Here is a 19,901-nt window from a genome sequence, read left to right as displayed (position 1 = left end):
TCTTTTTTTGCAATTGGTTGTTAAGAATATTCATATGGAAAAAAAGGACGGGTGCAAAGTTACTGACACTTGAAGACAACAAATTCAAAATTGTTATAAAATAAACTAAATTCAATAAAATAAGGCGAAGAAATATGACAGAGAAGAAAGGAGAAACTGAGAAGAAAACTTCAATATTCGTATTTGTGTCCTCTCTTCTCAATGCCAAGGACGGCATTTATAGAAGATGAGAAAGCAAATTGTGCAACAATCTCAAGTGGGCAACTTGCCCACTTTTAAGTGGGCCCCACTTGAGAAAGAGACATCCATCATCTAATACTCCCCCTTGGATGTCAATATATATATATATATATATATATATATATATATATATATATATTCTAGTTAAAGAATAATTATTCATAGTTATCTTGAACATCTATAGATGTTGTGCCTCGTTAAAACCTTACTTAGGAAAAACCTAATGGGAAAAAGCCTAGTGAAGAAAAAAGAGTACACACATATGGTAATACGCCTTGAATGTTGCCTCATTAAAAACCTTGCCAGAAAAACCCAGTGGGACAAAACCATGGTTAAGGGAAAAAGAGTGCAGCGCGTATTTTACTCCCCCTGATGAAAACTTCATTTGATATTTTGGAGACGACGCATTCCAACCTTATATCTTAGCTTCTCAAAAGTTGATGTTGGTAATGCCTTTGTGAATAAATCTGCAAGATTATCACTTGAACGAATTTGTTGTATATCAATATTACCATTCTTCTGAAGATCATGTGTGAAAAATAATTTTGGTGAAATATGTTTCGTTCTGTCTCCTTTTATGAAGTCACCTTTCAATTGAGCTATGCACGCGACATTGTCTTCAAATATAATTGTGGGTACTTTAACATTATTTTTCAGACCGCATCTTTCTTTGATGAACTGTATCATCGATCTCAACCACACACATTCTCTACTTGTTTCATGAATTGCTATTATTTCAGCATGATTTGAAGAAGTAGCAACAATGGACTGCTTTTAGATCGCCATGATATAGCAGTCCCTCCGTGTATAAACAGATAGCATGTCTGAGATCGAGCTTTATGTGGGTCTGATAAATAACCTGCATCTGCATAACCAATAAGGTCTATGCAACCTTTGTTAGTATAAAATAAACCCATATCAATAGTAAACTTTAGGTATCGCAAAACATGTTTGATACCATTAGATGTATATCAAGATTTTTATGTACAGCTAGACTGATGAGATATCGAAATGTTATTCCATCCATAACGGGTGAATATGTTTCTTCATAGTTGACTCCGAGTCTTTGAGAGAATCCTTGTGCAACAAGGCATGCCTTGTATCTTACAATTTCATTTTTCTCATTTCGTTTTCTAACAAAAACTCATTTATAGCCAACTGGTTTTACACCTTCAGGGGTTTGGACTACAGGTCCAAAAACCTCACGTTTAGCAAGTGAGTCTAATTCTGATTGAATTGCCTTTTGCCATTCTAGCCAATCACATCTACGTCGATATTCTTCGACAGATTTAGGCTCAAGACTTTCACTATCTTGCATGAGGTTAAGTGCAACATTATATGCAAAAACATTATCAACCGTGATTTTAGATCGATCTAAATTTATCTCATCACCAGAAGAATTTATTGAAATTTCTTCATTCACTTGAGTGTCGGGTTCACTGATTTCTTCAGGAATATCAGGATTACTCAAATCTGGACCTTCTTCAGGAGGTTCTTTTGTAGTATCATCTTTATTATTTCTCACGCTTCTCTTTCTAGGATTTTTATCCTTTGAACCCAACGGTCTACCACGCTTCTGGCGTGTTTGGGATTTAGAAGCTATGATACTTGTAGATGGTCCTTTTGGGACATCAATCCGGATAGGTACATTCACTGCAGGGATATGTGACTTAGTTATCCGTTTCAAATCAGTAAATGCATCTGACATTTGATTTGCTATTTTCTGCAAGTGGATGATCTTTTGGACCTTCTACTCACATGTGCGAGTACATGGATCAAAATGTGAAAGTGATGAAACTTTCCACGCAATTTTTTTTCTTTTTGGGGTTCCTTTTTCTCTCCATCTAATGACGGGAAAATTATTTTATCAAACCGACAATCTGTAAATCGAGCAGTGAATAAGTCTCCAGTCAACGGTTTAAGGTATCGAATTATGGAGGGTGAGTCTAACCCAACATATATGCCCAACCTTCGTTGAGGGCCCATTTTTGTACGTTGTGGTGGTGCTACAGGCACGTATACCGCACAACCAAAAATTCTTAAATGAGCTATATTTGATTCATGATCAAATACTAATTGCGATGGAGAGTATTTATTATAATGTGTCGGTCTGAGACGTACAAGTGCTGCTGCATGTAAGATAGCATGACCCCAAATAGTAATTGGCAATTTTGTTTTCATTAGTAGAGGTCTTGCTATCAATTGTAGGCGCTTTATAAATGACTCTGCAAGGCCATTTTGAGTATGAACATGAGCAACAGGATATTCATTTTTTATCCCAATTGATAAGCAATAATCATTAAATGCTTGAGATGTAAATTCTCCAGCATTATCAAGGCAAATGGCCTTAATTAGATAATTTGGGAATCACGCTCTCAATCTTATTATTTGTGCTAACAACTTCGCAAACGCCAGGTTGCGAGATGATAACAGACACATATGAGACCATCTAGATGATGCATCTATTAGGACCATAAAATATCTAAACAATCCACTAGGTGGATGAATAGATCCACATATATCTCCATGTATACGCTCTAAAAAGCCAGGAGATTCGATGCCAACCTTCAGGGTCGATGGTCTGGCAATTAATTTGCCTTGATAACAAGCAGCACATGAAAATTCATCATTTGTAAGAATCTTCTGGTTCTTTAACGGATATCCAGTTGAATTTTCAAGAATTCGTCTCATCATTATTGATCCAGGATGACTTATTCGATCATGTCATAGCACAAATGTATTTGGATCAGTAAACTTCTGCTTTACGATCATATGTGCTTCAATTGTACTAATTTTTGCATAATATAGGCTAGATGACAGAGTTAGTAATTTTTTCAAAATATATTTCTGGCCTAAGACACTCTTGGTTATACCAAGATATTCAATATTCATTTCATTTAGTGTCTCAACATGATATCCATTTCTGCGGATATCTTTAAAACTTAACAAGTTTTTTGGAGATTTAGAAGAAAATAGTGCATCTTCTATAACAATTTTTGTCCCCTTAGACAGAATTATAGTAGCTTTTCCGGAGCCTTCTATCATTTTTGAATTACCAGAAATTATAGTAACATTTGCTTTTCTTCTTAGCAAGTTACAAAAATATTTCTCATCTTTAAATATAGCATGGGTTGTTCCACTATCAATTACACACATATCCTCGTGATTGGTCATTGATCCAAATAAAATTTGAGGCATTTCTATATTTTCTTCAATAAGAAATAAAATAAGTATTAACTCATGGTACATTACATAAATTTTATTTATTTACATTAACTAGGAAAATACAAACATCATATTTAATACAAATAAAAAGAAAAATATTTACATATTATTTGTCCTATCAATATTCATATTTTCGTCTGGAAAATTAAAGAAATCAGTTACATCCAAATGCATAGGCTCAATATTATCTTCAGAGATAAAATTTGTCTCTGGATTATTTTCTGTCATTTTTAACGATGCCCGATATAGCTGAACCAAACGTTTTGACGACCGTCAAGTCCACAACCAGTGCCCCACACCTCCACATCTATGACATACACTTTCTGAATTATTCTTCGGTAAAGCTTCTGGCTTTTTACCCTGCCTTTTATATTGCTGATCATTTTTCGGTGCCAGCCGAGAATCATGATTAAAATTTTTTCTTTGACCACGACCACGACTGGGGCCATGACCTCTTTCTCGTTGGTTAGAATTTGCCTGATTTACTTCAGGGAGTGGCAAAGAACCAACTGACCGACTATCATGATTTTTCATTAATAGTTCATTATGTCTTTCAGCAATAAGAAGGTGAGAAAGTAATTCAAAATATTTTTTAAATTCTTTTTCGCGATATTGCTGCTGCAGGAGCATATTCGCAGGTGAAAATGTGGAGTATGTTTTTTCAAGTTTATCTTGCTCAGTGATCACTTCTCCGCATAAATTTAACTGAGCTATAATTTTAAATAGAGCAGAATTATATTCAGTTATATTTTTGAAATCCATTAATCTCAGATTTAGCCAATCATGACGAGCTTGTGAAAGCATGACCAACTTCAGGTGGTCATATCTTTCTTTTAAATTTTTCCACAATTTAAGGGGGTCTTTTAATGTGAGATATTGTAATTTTAGTCCCTCGTCAAGATGGTGATGGAGAAATATCATGGCTTTAGCACGGTCTTGATTGGATGTCATATTGTCATCTTTAATGGTGTCTGCCAGACCCATTGATTCTAAATGAATTTCGGCATCAAGTGCCCATGATGAGCAGCCTTTTCTAGAGATATCAAGAGCACTAAATTCAATTTTTGAAATATTTGCCATTTTATGAAAATAAATTTAAATAAAACTCTTACCACTTTTGTTACCTTGAATAAATAGCAGAGTTTCGTGCTGATAACGTGTTATAAAATAAACTAAATTCAACAAAATAAGGCAAAAAAATATGACAGAGAAGAAAGGAGAAACTGAGAAGAAAACTTCAATATTCGTATCTGTGTCCTCTCTTCTCAATGCCAAGAACGACATTTATAGAAGATGAGAAAGCAAATTGTGCAACAATCTCAAGTGGGCAACTTACCCACTTTTAAGTGGGCCCCACTTGAGAAAGAGACATCCATCATCTAATAAAAATATCGATTTGTTTTTCCTTCAAATTAAAAAAGTTTCATATGAAGAATCTTTTGCGGACTAACCTATAATCAATGAAATATATTGTCCTGAATTTTTAGGGAAAGTTACAGTTATGTATAGTTCGCCCAATTAGTTCACCCATATAGTTGAAATATATATACATGCATAATATATACAATATACACTGTTATTATTTGTATATTATATATATAGTATATGTATAGTGTATGTATTAGTATAAAGTATATATAATTCATACATTTTGTATACATTTTATAAATTAATTGACCGAAATGTTTAGAATCATAATTATCCTGAATTTTTATTTGAAGTCCGACTTGTATAAGTTTAGAATTTCAACATACCATGTAGGAATCTCAATGACAATAGCCTTCAAAAAATTTCCTCAAGTTTGTGTGTTGTTTTCTTTTTTGAGGAATTTTTTTAAAATGACTATAATTTGGATTTAATTAAAGATCTATAGTTATATATAGTTTGTTTTATTATGATATATAAATACATGTTAGAAGAAGAAAAGAGGAGTGCGAGATTGGGAGAAGGAGGAAAGAGGCGAGGGAGAGGAAGAATGCATGTTGTCTCGTTATATTAGATTGTATTTTTCTGTGGAGATGAGACTATATCAGGGACCTGTGCTTAGTCAATTTTTTTTGCCTTGGTGATGGATGAGCTAACAAGGTTTATTTAGGAAGAGGTCCCATGGTGTGTGCTATTTGCGGATGACATAGTCTTGATTGATGAGATTCGGGACAGAGTTAATGATATATTGGAGGTTTGGAGACAAAACTTGGAGTCCAAAGGGTTCAAATTGAGCAGGACTAAAACAAAATATGTGGAGTGCAAATTTAGTGTTGCGATGGAGGAAGAGGGCAGGGAAGTGAGGCTTGCCACTCAACCTATCCCCATGGGAGAAAGCTTTAAATATCTTGAATCCATCATCCAGAGTAGTGGAGACATCGACGATGATATCACGCATCACATAGGGACATCATGGATCAAATGAAAGCTTACCTCTGGATTCCTGAGTAATAAAAAGGTACCACTTAAACTTAAAGGTAAGTTCTACAGAATGGTGGTTAGACTGGCGTTGTTATATAGAGTAGAGTGCTGGCCAGTCAAGAACTCCCATGTTCAGATGGTACATGTTCAATGCTGAGATGGATGTGTGGACACACTAGAAGTGATAAGATTATGAATGAGGTTATTCGAGAGAAGGTGGGAGTGACCTTTGTGGCAGACAAGATGAGGGAAGCGAGACAGAGATGGTTTAGGTATGTGCAGAGGAGGGTTGTCAACACACCAGTTAGAAGGTGTGAGCGGTTGGATTTGGAGTTATGCGGGGTAGGGGTAGACCGAAAAAGCATTGGAAAAATGTGATTAGACAGGATATGACGCTACTCCATATGTCGAGGACATGACCTTAAATAAAAAGGACTAGAGGTCGCGGATTAGGGTAGAAGGCTAGTAGGGATAGTATGGTATATTGTCCTGTGACGGTTTAGGGCTGGTCGTAAGTCTAGGTGTGCCACTATAGTTGTGTTGTTAGTGTCTTTTGATTATTTTATTACTTTGTTAATGTTATTATTATTGTGTTGCTCGTTTTTGCCATTATGCTATATATATTGGTTCTTCTCTCTCTTTCTTATTTGGGGATGATACTTTTGAGCCGAGGGTCTTTCGAAAGCAACCTCTCTATATCCATGAGGTAGTGGTAAGGTCTGCATATATTCTACCCTCTCCAGACCCTACTTGTGGGATTTCACTGGGTATGTTGTTATTATTGTTGTACAACTGATTATAGATTTGTATTAATATTGTGTTAAGTGTATATGTTCTTTATACTATAATATTTTTTCTATATTATTGTGATTTATTTAAATGTATTTGCAAAATTATTGAAAAATTTACTTTTGCTTATTTGCTTAGTAATAAATCATAAAATTGAAAATACATAAAATATGCGTTCCGTAGATTCACTGGACTTAAGCACCGTGTCTCGGGGTTTACGCCTCATACTGTCTCGAAGTAAGGTCTGCTTATATTCTATCCTCTCCAGACCCCACCTGTGGAATTTCACTGGATATGTTGCTATTGTTGTTGTACAACTGACTATAGATTTGTATTAATATTGTGTTAAGTGTAAATGTTCCTTATACTATAATATTTTTTCTATATTATTGTGATTTATTTACAAAATTATTGAAAGATTTACTTTTGCTTATTTGCTTAGTAATAAATCATAAAATTGAAAATACATAAAATATATGTTCCTTAGATTCACTTGACTTAAGCACCGTGTCTCAAAATTTACGCCTCATCCTGTCTTGTATAAAACGGCTCGCCTCACGTCCACTTTTTTCAAAACACTCATTCTACGTACTTATAAAAGAATTTATTCAAGAAGATTCCAGTTGTGATAAAATTGTAATCCACATTTTAAAAATAAGGAATTAATCTCCTGATTGATGTTGACTTTAGAAGTTTAAACATAATTGGGGGAACCCTTCATGGGCTTTTATACTGTACAAATAATAGAAGGGAAGAAATAGTTAACAAAATAAATAAAATCCAGACTAGAAATATATTGGAGGATACTATGGAAATTAAGTTTCATATTTTATTGAGGTTTGTTAGGGTATGAGTATGATCTTGCGTAAATATTATTTATAGTGATTTAGTTCACCATCAAAATTTATGGTTTAATAATTGAAATGTCGATCTATGGAATAATTTTTTTATATAATAAATGTGAGTTTGATTTTTATTATCTCTTTTTTATTTTCTTCATATAATAGAAAAAAAAGGACTTTAATTTGCTCATACTTTGTTTGTTGAACTAAGTATTTGTTTCTTGTTTGAGCTTGTGCGAATTATTTCTAAAAACAAAATTTTGTTTTGTTTCTAAAAAATGCCACATTGTTTGATAAAAAAATAATTTGAGGGATCTCAAGGTTATTTTTATCAAAATTTTATCTAGAAATAACTAATTTCAATACTATTATTTCACCAATTTAACAAGTATAAAATAGTCCTTACATGGATGTTTAAGTTATATATTAAAATTAATAACTACATAATAAAGAAATTCAGTACTAACTTTTTGTCCCAAATTTATTTATATTTGTACAACATACCAAACGTTCCCTAAGAATTGTGTACCAACAAAATCTAGTAGAATTTTTTTTAGGGAAGTTTAGGACGATGAGGATAACAGGTGCATGCATGTTACACCAAGTACATTTAGGCTCCGACTAAACTTAAATCGCGTACTGATGGACTTACTCGGAGATAGACAAAATTTTCTCCATCAAGTACAATTATTTATTCATTCATTTATTTAACGTGTTAAAATTAATTAGTTCCTATTTAAATAGTTCATTTTAGAGTCTAGAAACGATTATTTTGGTATTATACTGCCATCACGGGAATTATGCACCATAAAAAGTCAAAGCCATTCATTGTTTAAAGAGCTAAGTGTCAAAAACACATTTTTCATACCTATTGGGAGTGTGAGTTTCATACTTAAACTATCACTTCTTAGTTTGAGAAACACACCTCTCTCTTTTATTCCACTCTCACCATGGTGTGTGCGCTACACTCTCTCTTTCATTTTAAAAAAAATTATCACATCACACTCCACATAGATAAAATATTCTATCTAGATAAAAATTAAATAAATTCTTAGAATTAGTTAAAATTAAATATTAAAGTGTCACTATCCCAACCTCAAAAAAAATATAAAATAAAATATAAAATATTTTTATCACCCACTCCACCACTTTTTCTCACCATACTCCCCCTCCCCCCCCTTAATTTTTTTTGTTTTATTTTTATTTTCTAAAATTCTTTTGTAATTTTTTAAACTTCATCTTCCTCCTCCCCCTTCAAATAGTAATTTAGATATTATTTTTATATATATATTTTTTAAAAAAATTCTACCATGCCACACCTAATTCCCCGCTTTCAATTTTTTTTCTCGTTTTGTGTTAGATACATATACATGAGTGAGAAAAATAACTTTTAAAAAAAAACAACTTTTTTTAAAAAATAATTTCTTTTTTGGGGGGATAAAAATACTTTAATTTTAACTTTTAACTAATATTAATAGTTTATTTAATTTTTATCAATATAAAATATTTTAGCCATCCCCAAGTTGTGGAATTTCACTAGGTTGTTGTTATTGTTGTATAGAATATTTTAGCCATGTGGCAAAAAAATTTCTAAAAATAGAGATAGTAGAGAGAGTGTATTACACACACCACTGAGGTGTGTTTCTCAAAATTGGGTTGTGATAGTTTATGTATAAAACCCACACTCCAATAATTTAAGTGTGAAACTCAAAAAAGAAAGATAGTTTAAGTGTGTTTTTGATATTTATCTCTTGTTTAAAAGATATAGTCAACATCAACTATTCTTCTACCAAAATTGAAATCTAAATTAGATATGTTTAATTCACTGGTTATAAAAATTTTGATATGCTATATGAAATTATTATGATTTTAAATTAATATTTGGATATGCGATTTGAGATTATGATTTCAATTTTCAAATTCTAAATTTTCTAAAAAGTATGATTTGAGATTTCAAATCATAATTTCATTTTTTTTTTCAAAATATAAGACTCGACTCATTAGTTTATATTCTAGGGAAAAAAATCTATCATTTTAAATTTTGCTTTAAAAAGGACTCATGCTCTATGTGGAGATTTTTGGTTCCATGTGAAAAAAATTATATTAATGAACAACTAGTTACTACAATTGTTAACTAGTGAATATTTATAAATAATTGTTAACTAGTGGATCTTTATAAAATTATGTGTATTTAAAATTTTGTAATTAAATATTTATTTATAAAAGAATGATTTGCATATTTAATAAGATTGAATAAGAATTGAATTTTTTAAATATAGTTTTCATAACTTATAGATTTTTTAATAACTTAAGAAATCAAAATTACCTATCCAAACAAAACTTATAATTTCATAAGCCCTTAAAATAGTAAATAATCTTTCATCTACAACAAGATCGTCTCAGTTTTAATTCTCAAATATGATTTGGGAGTGATTTAACACATCAATGTGAAATTTTATGTCACAAATCTTAATTTAACTCCTTTTTGAACATAGAATTTGGAAAAAATTTCCAACAATTTGTTTGGTTATAAAAAAATTCTATTTGCCCAAAATGTGACTGTTGGAAGTATTTTAACAATTTAAAACTTGTCCCAAAATTAACAGGTAGATATTTTGGTAGCAATATATATTTTAAACTTCTTTTAGAAGTTATAAATATAAGTTATGTTTCATGTTTTTTTTTTAAAATAAAAATAAAATTTGATTTGAAAAATTATATCCAATACATTTTCAACTTCAAAGTAAACGTTCACCCAAATAATTTTTGCCCTAGTTAGTCATCCCAATATAAATACCTAATATTGACATTTCATAATATAAATAACTTTTTATTAAGATTAAAATGAAATTTTTAAAATTATATGTAACAAATTCACACCTAGATGAAAACCGAATAAGCACTAGTAGATTTATATATTATTTATTAAAGCGATAAATACAGGTAAAATGAATCACGTTACAATCCTTTGGCGTAGGTATATGACTGTTGCACTTTAGTTAGAGATTTTTGATTCGAAGTTCTAAATACGGAGACGGGTTATTTTTAAATGAGTTTTGTATTATGAGATCAAAATTTAATTAAGACTTTTAAGATGGTTCGGAGACCCAACCGAAAAAACCCAAAAAATAAAATCACGTTACGTTACTGTTCAGTTGTCACCGTCTTCCACGGTTCATAGCCCACTCCAACTATCAACCGAACCGAGAACACCACTCTCTGCTTCTCCTAAAACCCCACCATCTCTCCATTGCTTCCCTTTCTTTTTCACCATTCTCTCTCTTTCTCTGAATTATCTTTCCCCCTACGCAATTTATCACTCTCCCCAATTTCCTCCTTTCCCATATCTTTCAATTTCTCGAAACCCAAAGCCTTGCTCCCTCTCTCGACCTTTCTTGCTGGTCATATGTTCTCTTAGTTTTTCCCGGTAATAGTTCCGGGGAGTGGAAAGTATTGACACCCAATTGAGTTTTTTGCTAAGAAAAATGCATCGTACCGGCGAACCAACAGCTCAGCAGCCTTCTACGGCTCAAACCCTTGACCAAATCAACCAGATTCTCTCTCATCTACTGCCCTTTTCTCTTTCTATCAAGTCTTTCACTTCTCGCTGGCAAGTTCTCCGGTCGAAGCTTGCTACCGTTAAGTCCCTTTTGACGGAAATATCTGATTCTCCTCACTGGTCGGAAAATGAGCTTCTTCCGACGCTGCTCCCTAATCTTTTTTCTACTGTTCTTCGTGTTCAGACTCTTTGTGAGCAATGTTCTGACCCGGAGAAGACTCCCGGTAAGCTACTGATGCAGTCGGACCTCGATATGGCTTCTGGGTGGTTGTCTAAGCAGATCCATCATCTCGACCTTCTTTGCCGTTCCGGTGTACTCCGTCAGTCTACTGCTATTGTCCTCTCCCACCCTTCGTCTAACTCTACCAAAGACGATTTAATCCTTTATGTCAGAGACGTCTTTACTAGAATTCAGATCGGCGGCGTTGAGTTCAAGAAAAAGGCTTTGGAATCGTTGATTCAGCTGCTCTCTGAGGATGAAAAATCAGCTGGTCTTGTTGCAAAAGAAGGACATGTTGGGTACTTGATTAATTTACTTGACCTTAATACGGATCCTTCTATACGTGAACAGGCAGTTCTTGCGGTATCAATGCTTGTATCCTTGAGTGAACAGGCAAGGAAATGCGTGTTTGAAGAGGGTGCTTTGGGTCCTTTACTGAGAATCATTGAGTCTGGTTCGGTTACGATGAAGGAAAGAGCTGCCTTGGCAGTGGAATGCATCACAAATGACCCAGAAAATGCTTGGGCAATCTCAGCTTATGGTGGTGTCCCTGTACTTCTGGACCTATGTAAATCTGGTTCGGTCACTGCACAAATTCATGGTATTGGGGCTATCAAGAATGTTTCCACAAATGAAGATGTTCGAATTGCATTAACAGAAGAAGGTGCAATTCCTGTTCTTTTACAGTTGATGGTTTCAGGCAAAGCATCAGCACAAGAAAAGGCAGCAAATTGCATTGCGATTCTTGCTTCATCTGGTGAGTACTATCGGGAATTGTTAATTCAAGAAAAGGGGTTGCAGAGATTACTTCATTTGCTTCATGAATCATCAAGTTCTGATACATTAGAATACGTTTTACGGGCAATTCATTCGTTATCTTCTACCGATTGTGCGTCAAGGATTCTTTCATCATATACCACGTTTACTATTCAGTTAGCAGAGCTTATAAAACATGGTAGCTTAATGATACAGTACATTTCCGCTTCATTGCTTGCAAATTTATCCATTAGTGAAGAAAAGAAGAGGGCTATTGCTGGGTGCATGGGGTCTTTGGTGAAGCTGATGGAATCAGCTAAACCAGATGGGCTGCAAGAGGTGGCTGCTAATGCGTTAGTTTCACTATTGGCTGTGAAGTCGAATAGGAAGGAATTGGTTAAGGATGAGAAGAGTGTGATGAAGTTGGTCCAAATGTTGGATGCCAAGAACGATGCGGTCTCGAAGAAGTTTCCAGTGGCAGTGGTGGCGGCAATCATGGCGGGCGGGAGCCAGGGTTGTCGGAAGCGGCTAGTGGAGGCTGGAGCATACGGACATTTGCAGAAGCTGGGAGAGGCGGAGGTTGCTGGGGCTAAGAAGGCCTTGCAGAGACTCTCAGGCAATAGGCTAAAGAGCATATTCACAAGGACTTGGAGTAATTAGCAAAGCAACTAACCCTGCCAACAAAAGGTAATTTTTTTCATGACATCTATAATTATGTAGAACTAGTATTTATGTCGCACTTCAATTCTATATTAACTTATTCCATGTGGCATTAGTGGTTCCTACCGTTTACGGGTCATTGACAAGAATGGCGGTCAACAACATTCCAATTTGACATGTTAATGTAGTACTATTTCCTTAATTTGCCTTCCATTTTTCAAGACAAGAATGCTCATGCTCATGTGGTTGATGTAAATTCCCCTTGCAAGTCATTTTGTCATTGATTTGGATTTGGAGTGAAGGCGTAGTCGCTTGCTCGAGAGAGTAAGAAGGCAAGGCCCCGGTGTCCTCTCCACTGCGGGGAGAGGAGTGGGAACTAGTATGCCTAACAATGTGTTGAAGTGCGCATTTTCCCCAAATTAGAAGATCAAATTGAAACATAAATGATCTGGTTTAAGAGATTAAAGTTTCTCTGTCTAGTGCCTCACACTCAATTGTAGTTCTTGATTCGCCCCCCCCCCCCCCCCCCCCCCCCAAAAAAAGAAAAGAAAAGAGAGAAAAACAAGATAGTATTATGGGCTTCTTTTAATAAAAAAAAAGTAATGATTTTGTCAAAACTGTAATTTTTTACCTAATCATTTTTGAAGTAAGGGGGAGCATGAGATGATGAGTTTTTGATATGAGTCCTATGCCTAAAGCATAATGTCGAAGTAGCCTAGTCAAATTTTCATATATTCAAATGATACTACTTTCCTTAGACTAGTAGATTGTAGACAACCATCAAGACCAAGTTATTTTCCATTGAGTAGAAGTTGTTGGACTATAATTGGAAATCCAACTAATACATTTTCCTCCTCTTTTTAGTGAAACACGCTAGACATCTAAATGCTTGCAATGGGCCAGGTTGAGTTGTGATAGATTTTCTGGTCCTTGAGTAGGGGCATGATTCTCAGCTTTTATTATTCTGTCTTTGGATATGAATGGCATTGATGCACTGCTTTGCTGGTCCATCATCTTATCAGAAGTGCCTTTGTTGTTAGGTTTACTACTATTTCATTAACTGACTGGATTACACGTGATGATCATTAGTGCTACTTTAAGTCCATTTTACGCTTAGCTTCCCTGAAGTTCTTACTTTTATTCAATAATAATCTTGTTTCCTGACATTATCGTACATATGATGCTTCCTGCAGGTGGTTGTTTGGATTTTTCCCAACTGTCAAATGTGGAAAACCAACTCATTTCCTTCAAAGAAACCAACAAACAATCACTACACACTCGGTATACACCAACTTTAACCTTATACTATATTGTTTTCAATTATTAGAAAAAGAAAAGAAGAAAAAAAGAAGTTGAATTTATTCTAAACTATATAACACATGGCATGGATGCGGTTTTTAGGGAGTATCCTTGTTTGTTTATTTTTTCTCCTCTTTTTTTTTTTTTTAAATGTTTTCGTTTCACCATGTGAAGCTTTGTAAGTGAGTGATAATTGATAGTGCTTGCACCCCCACCCCCTCTTTTTTTTCCCCATCCTAGGCATCGGTTGATATTGTATATTCAAAGGTTTGTTTTTCTTGTAATGGCCAAGCCTTAATTACAAAGTGTGCACATTTGTCTCTTAAATTTATCTTCTCTTTATTGGTACTATGTTCTTTTCATATACTACTTACATTTGCTATTGACAACCTTTTGGTGCGGCTTGAATTATGGTCAGTTTGCCGGTTGTTTTTTACATGGTTAGTATTTATTATTGTTAAAGACAGAACACATAGCTTATAACCCTCACATAAAGCTAAACTTTTAGAGTGGTTGCTGGAATTGATTCCTATATAATGCAGTTGGTGAATTGTTTAGTAGTCTCTTTGGTCATGCCAAGATAACATTTTTGGGTTAGTTTAATTCTTTGGTGGTTGATGTAAAAAAGGGGTTCTAAAGTATGTACACTTGGACTGTGGATAGATTTTGTGGAAATTGGACGGCCATGATTATCGGGAAAGGAAGGAGGGTGGTCCCAATGTGCTCTTCTCATGGGAAAAAAGAAGTTGGAGAAGGTGTAAAGAGGAAGCTGAGGTGAAGGTGCAGGAGAAGGAAACTAATTAAAATACATGGAGAGAAAAGATAAATAGGAAATAGGACAATAGAGAGGGGACCGTTTACAGCGACCATCACATGGAAAGAGGGAAGTGTTTAAGATTAGAAAAATCAAATCAATATAATGGGGTCATATTTTATATGGTTAGATTGTCTATGGAAAATGGTGGGACAGACTCACATTCTTTGTCTAATCCAATTTCATTTCCCTTCATCATCTCTCTCTTCCACATGCCTTGCCTGCCTACCTTGTCCCACTCAACCCCCCCCCCCCCCCAAAACTCTCCTAATAGACCTGAAATATGCACTATCATATTAAAAATATTAGATGATTTCTTTTTTACTCGTTTAAGGTTCGGTAAGCATATTACTTAGTTTTTGTACTAATGGGAGGTAACATGTACTAATTGGAATTTGCACAAACTGGATCGAAGATTTGCTAGGTGGAGTCCCCAATACTTGCATTGATGGGAGATATAGATATACTCGGTAGATACCTTGATCGAATACCGCTATTATAAGATGATATTGCATCAAATTTATGATGGATTAAAATACACATGAAGTTGTCTCTTGATATTTAGGGAGAAACCTCCCTCCCAAATAGATTTTGGGGGGGGGGGGGGGGACTTGAGGGGTTTGTTGATTCTTCTTGTTTGAAACGCCAATACCTAATGGATAGATGAATCAGATACTGAGAGCTAAAGAGGAGAAAGGAAAGGCTGAGACTTTTTGGCCTTTTGAGTGTTGTCATATTTGCTGTAACATATCCCTTTAAAGCAACTGCAATATCCCAAGCTTTTGCAAGCTGTAAAGCTTACTACTTGTCCTGTGAGTCCTCTCATTATTTTCTACTTTTTTTTCTTCTCTATTCTTCCTTCCCTCTAAAACTTTGGCAGTTAATGATTTCTTCACTTCAACTGTCTTTCCCTTTTATATTTTAGGGTATCATGGGCCTGGTACCTGGTAGGGTTACATACTTCAAATTCAAGTTAATTCTTTTTCTACACAGAATAATTCTCTGCTACTTTTGCTTCTTTTGAAGCTTTCTTGAAAATCATCTCATTTACTGCCAATTTTTTTCCATTCATTTCTCCAACCATATGACAAGATTGTGGCATATTATATTGGTCCTATAATGATTAGGTCACTAAGATTTCTCAGCGTCTCTATAAGAAGTGTAGAAATCCTAAACTTCTTAACATATTTCACTTGCAAAGGACTTAAAATGACATTCAAGCGTCTACGTAATCTGTGCCAGCCATGAGCATATTGTTCCCCAAATTTCTTGCAAGAAAAGGGTATTTAAAAGATGTGGGCATAGTTGACTTAATATATGTGTACTAAAATGAATCAAATTGTCCAAATTTGACTTAAATGTTTCAACATTTATAGTTCATCCCTCCACCCGTCCCCCACCCCTTAAGTCCATAGTTTGCATGTTGCAATAAATTATATCGAAGTCTCGTCCAGCCAGAAGATTGGACTATGGTGGCCTTTGAATTTTTAGGGTTTGTTTCTTATGCGGGATAAGATAAGTTGGGATATTTTATGGGTTTACAAATGATGAGATAATATGATTCAGGGATTAATTAATACTTCAAAATACATGGGATAAAATTAATTTCAAATTTCATATTGAGATTTTTTTTATCCCACGTAGCAAACGATCGGTTAAAATCGTAAGCAAATCGTTTAAAATCGTAAGCAAATAGCAAAAAAGTAATGGATCCCACGAGAAATCATATTGCTACCTTCATATGGAGTCTAGTACACCGTATAAATAATAATTTACTTTTGCCCTTTTTCACTAGCAGTCAGCAGAGCTATTAAAAAATAAATAAGGGATAGGTCTAAAATCGCCCCTCAAGTTTATGAAATACTTGCAGAGGGTTCCATTTTGAACCTCAATTTATGTATGTTAAATATTACAAAATGATACTGTTGGAAATTAACTAAACCTCATCTTACTTACTTCTCTTCCCCCTTTAAATCAAATCTTTGTAAAAATTAAATCAAACCATCAAATAAATTCATGAACTAGAAGTAATTGATTGAACAAAAAATAATAATCAAGAAGTAAATAATTCTAGCAAAATATCTAATACAGTTTAAGTAAATTGTTGGACATGCTGAAAATTCATGAAAAGTTTCAATTCAAAAATAAGTAAATAAAATGAAAGACCTCATATGTGTGAAATTCCGTCAAGAGATCTCTTGCTCAACCAAATGACCCTTCAACCTATTATTCAATTACCAACTACACACTTATTCGTAATGAAATTCTATTAATAAGGTAATAGGACTAAGGGGGTTCAGGTTATATTTTTTCGATCGAGCTTATTGAATGAGACTGGCCTAAAACAATTCACATTCAGATTATTTTAATGTAGCAAAATTTATTCTATGGACACTTTTTAATTTACATATAACTCCACTCTTTGGCTCCATTGCCAATGCCCAATGGTTTATTTGGGGACATATTTTTTCCAATACTTCAGGAATTTGACTTCTTCGAAGACACTTTTAATACGTTTACTTTTGATGGACGTTTGGTCATAGGATTTTACTGAAATTTGAAGTTTTAATTTGAAATTATTATTTATTTATAAAATATGGATGAAATTTAAACTTTAATTTTAAATTATAATTTAAAATTCAGCGGAATTTTAAATTCTTAGTTGTGATTTTAATTTTTTATTAAATATAATAATTGATGCATAAGTTTATATTTTACAAATAGAGATTTAAAATTTTAAATTTTGTAAAAAATAAACAAATCATGCTCGACGTGAAGTGATTGTTTATACTATGTGAGGGAATTATATTAAAGAAAAGTTAGTTATTACTATTGTTGATTTATTGAATCAGTGAATCTATGTAAAATTATGTGTATTTTAAAGTTTGTAATAATAAATATTTATTTATAAAAAGAGTATGGAGATATGCGATTTATTAATGCAGCATAATAAGATATTGTCACGATCCTGACCCGTCGTGATTGACACTCACTCTAACCTTCCGGTGGGAGAATCACTATTACAATCTAGACTAATCAGCAATAACAAGAGATAAGCAATTTAAGATGTGGAAACAAATTAAATAAGATAAAGGTACTAAATCCTCATAAACTCATCCAATTCAAACTAAAACATGCAGAAATATCCGTAGAATCTGAAAGTCATTGTACCAAAATACTTGTAAAATCACAAGTCCAAGGAAGGGGGATGCAATCCCGAAAAGTCATTAAACAAAAAGTGTCTGAAAATCCGAGTCTGAAAAGGAGGGACCAAGATAGAGAAGAACTCATGGTATCCTGAAAGACTGGCTCACCCTTGAATTTCGTAACTCAGCGATTGTCTACTCGAGGTCTCTTAACAGCCGCCTGAATATGCTCTATACTCAACAAAGAAAGAGTAAGTGCAGTATCAGTACACAAAACAACGGTGTACTGGTAGGATCACGCGGCTATTCGAGTAAGTGAGATATGAAACAAGTAATTACAACACAGTAAACACACATATACAACATATACAGAACTCTACAGTCTCAATTCAATACACTGTCAAGAATGGTTCTCTCATGGAATATACACTTCACTTATTAGTGTGACGGAACGTGGCATCCGATCCAATATTGTGTCGGAATGTGACACCCAACCAAATACGTATCGGAATATGACACCCAATCCAGTCATATGTCGAAATGTGACACCCGGTCCAATCAAACACATCACAATCACAAACACAATGAATAGTCTCAACAATCATAAATACCAAGAACAAGTTCATTACATGCCATTGACAACTAATCAGTCATTTCATGTGGTTCATTTCATCTTTCCCTATTCATCTACATATATGTATATAAATGAAGCAGTTAACAAGCACATATGACACATACGAGAAAACAAACCATCACCTACCTCAAAATCAAGCTTTGAAAACTCTAAAGAGATGGAGCTTTTCCTTTCCGAAGTCTCTCTGCATGTTCTTGGTCTAAAAATAATAACAATTATAACTAATCAACAATTAATGGCATACAATACCCGAATTATATCAAAATTCTAAACTTGGCCACTTTCATGATCCTATCACCCATCTAGGGCTATTTTCCACCATTAAATTTAAGCCAAGAACCCAATCCTAAGTTATCCCTCATGAATTCTAGGTTCTAACAATCAAAATACAAGTTAGGGGAGTGATTATCTTACCTTTAGCACTAAAATTGGTGGAAAACCACAAGAAATCATCTTAGGTTGCTTCTGCTCTCTTAAGAACGAAGTGGAAAGAATAAAAATGATTTTATAACTTTTTCCTGTTTTAATTCGCAACTGTCCCGCTAGAGCGGCTCCTCCCTGGAGGGAATAATTCCGCTCTGGCGGTATGCATGGAGACAGAAAGTCAGTTTTGAGTCCCAAACTCCCATTTTGCAACACACCCTCAACCCATGACGTTCTAAAATCAATACTTCACACCAAGTTCAATTTAGGGAGTTTTATTCACTCGAATACGATTTCGTAACATGCTCCGTATCGTCTTGGCTATCAAATCAGAAACTCAATCCCCCATGCATTACTGGATTAACCTAGACCTTATCTGACTCAGATTTCATTTAAGTTTGGCCTAGACTCAATATTTCCAAGTCACTATCCAAAAGTTTTCTGGCCCAGTTTTCTTCCCGCTTATCAATAACGACGGGAACATGCCGTTACAGATATTTTATGAACTATGATTTGTTAATTTGGTAAGATTGTATAAGAGTCGGAGAAGTTTTGATAGTTTTCATAAATTGTTAAGTTTTCATGTTTTACGAGATAAAAATATTACTTAACAAATTCAAATTACATAATTTAAATAAAAACTTTTAAATTATAATTTAAAATCATGTCCAAACCACCTTATTTATAGAATAATCCTTAACAAATAAAATAGTTTCTCTTTATTTATTTTTTCCTATAGTATATCTTTGTCTCTAGTTAACCAGCCTTTACCAGTTGCCAAGGCAACATAAGTTGAACTTTCTTTTACTTTTCTATTTTTTTATTTTTTATTTTAAAAAAATGAAACTTTTGGAGTTACAATTTAAATATGCCAAATCAAGGATTATA

At 33.9% G+C, this 19,901-nt stretch overlaps 1 protein-coding gene across 1 annotated transcript; it reads left to right on the top strand.

The window, feature by feature from the left end:
- The first annotated feature begins 10,620 nt into the window (after positions 1-10,620).
- On the top strand, positions 10,621-14,344 carry LOC129892111 (importin subunit alpha). Its single transcript, XM_055967657.1, has 2 exons — positions 10,621-12,724; positions 13,891-14,344. Exon 1 carries the CDS (start codon positions 10,988-10,990, stop codon positions 12,695-12,697), a length of 1,710 nt encoding a protein of 569 aa, XP_055823632.1. The 5' UTR covers positions 10,621-10,987; the 3' UTR covers positions 12,698-12,724; positions 13,891-14,344.
- The last annotated feature ends 5,557 nt before the right edge of the window (positions 14,345-19,901 follow it).

The sequence above is a fragment of the Solanum dulcamara genome, chromosome 6 (assembly GCF_947179165.1).
Source record: "Solanum dulcamara chromosome 6, daSolDulc1.2, whole genome shotgun sequence".
Lineage (NCBI taxonomy): Eukaryota > Viridiplantae > Streptophyta > Magnoliopsida > Solanales > Solanaceae > Solanum > Solanum dulcamara.
Note: the sequence above shows the minus strand (reverse complement) of the source record. Positions and strands in the feature narration are given on the sequence as shown.

What these genes read in the sequence shown, in the direction of transcription:
- LOC129892111 (XM_055967657.1), top strand. Translation starts at nt 10,988, where the DNA reads ATGCATCGTACCGGCGAACCAACAGCTCAGCAGCCTTCTACGGCTCAA.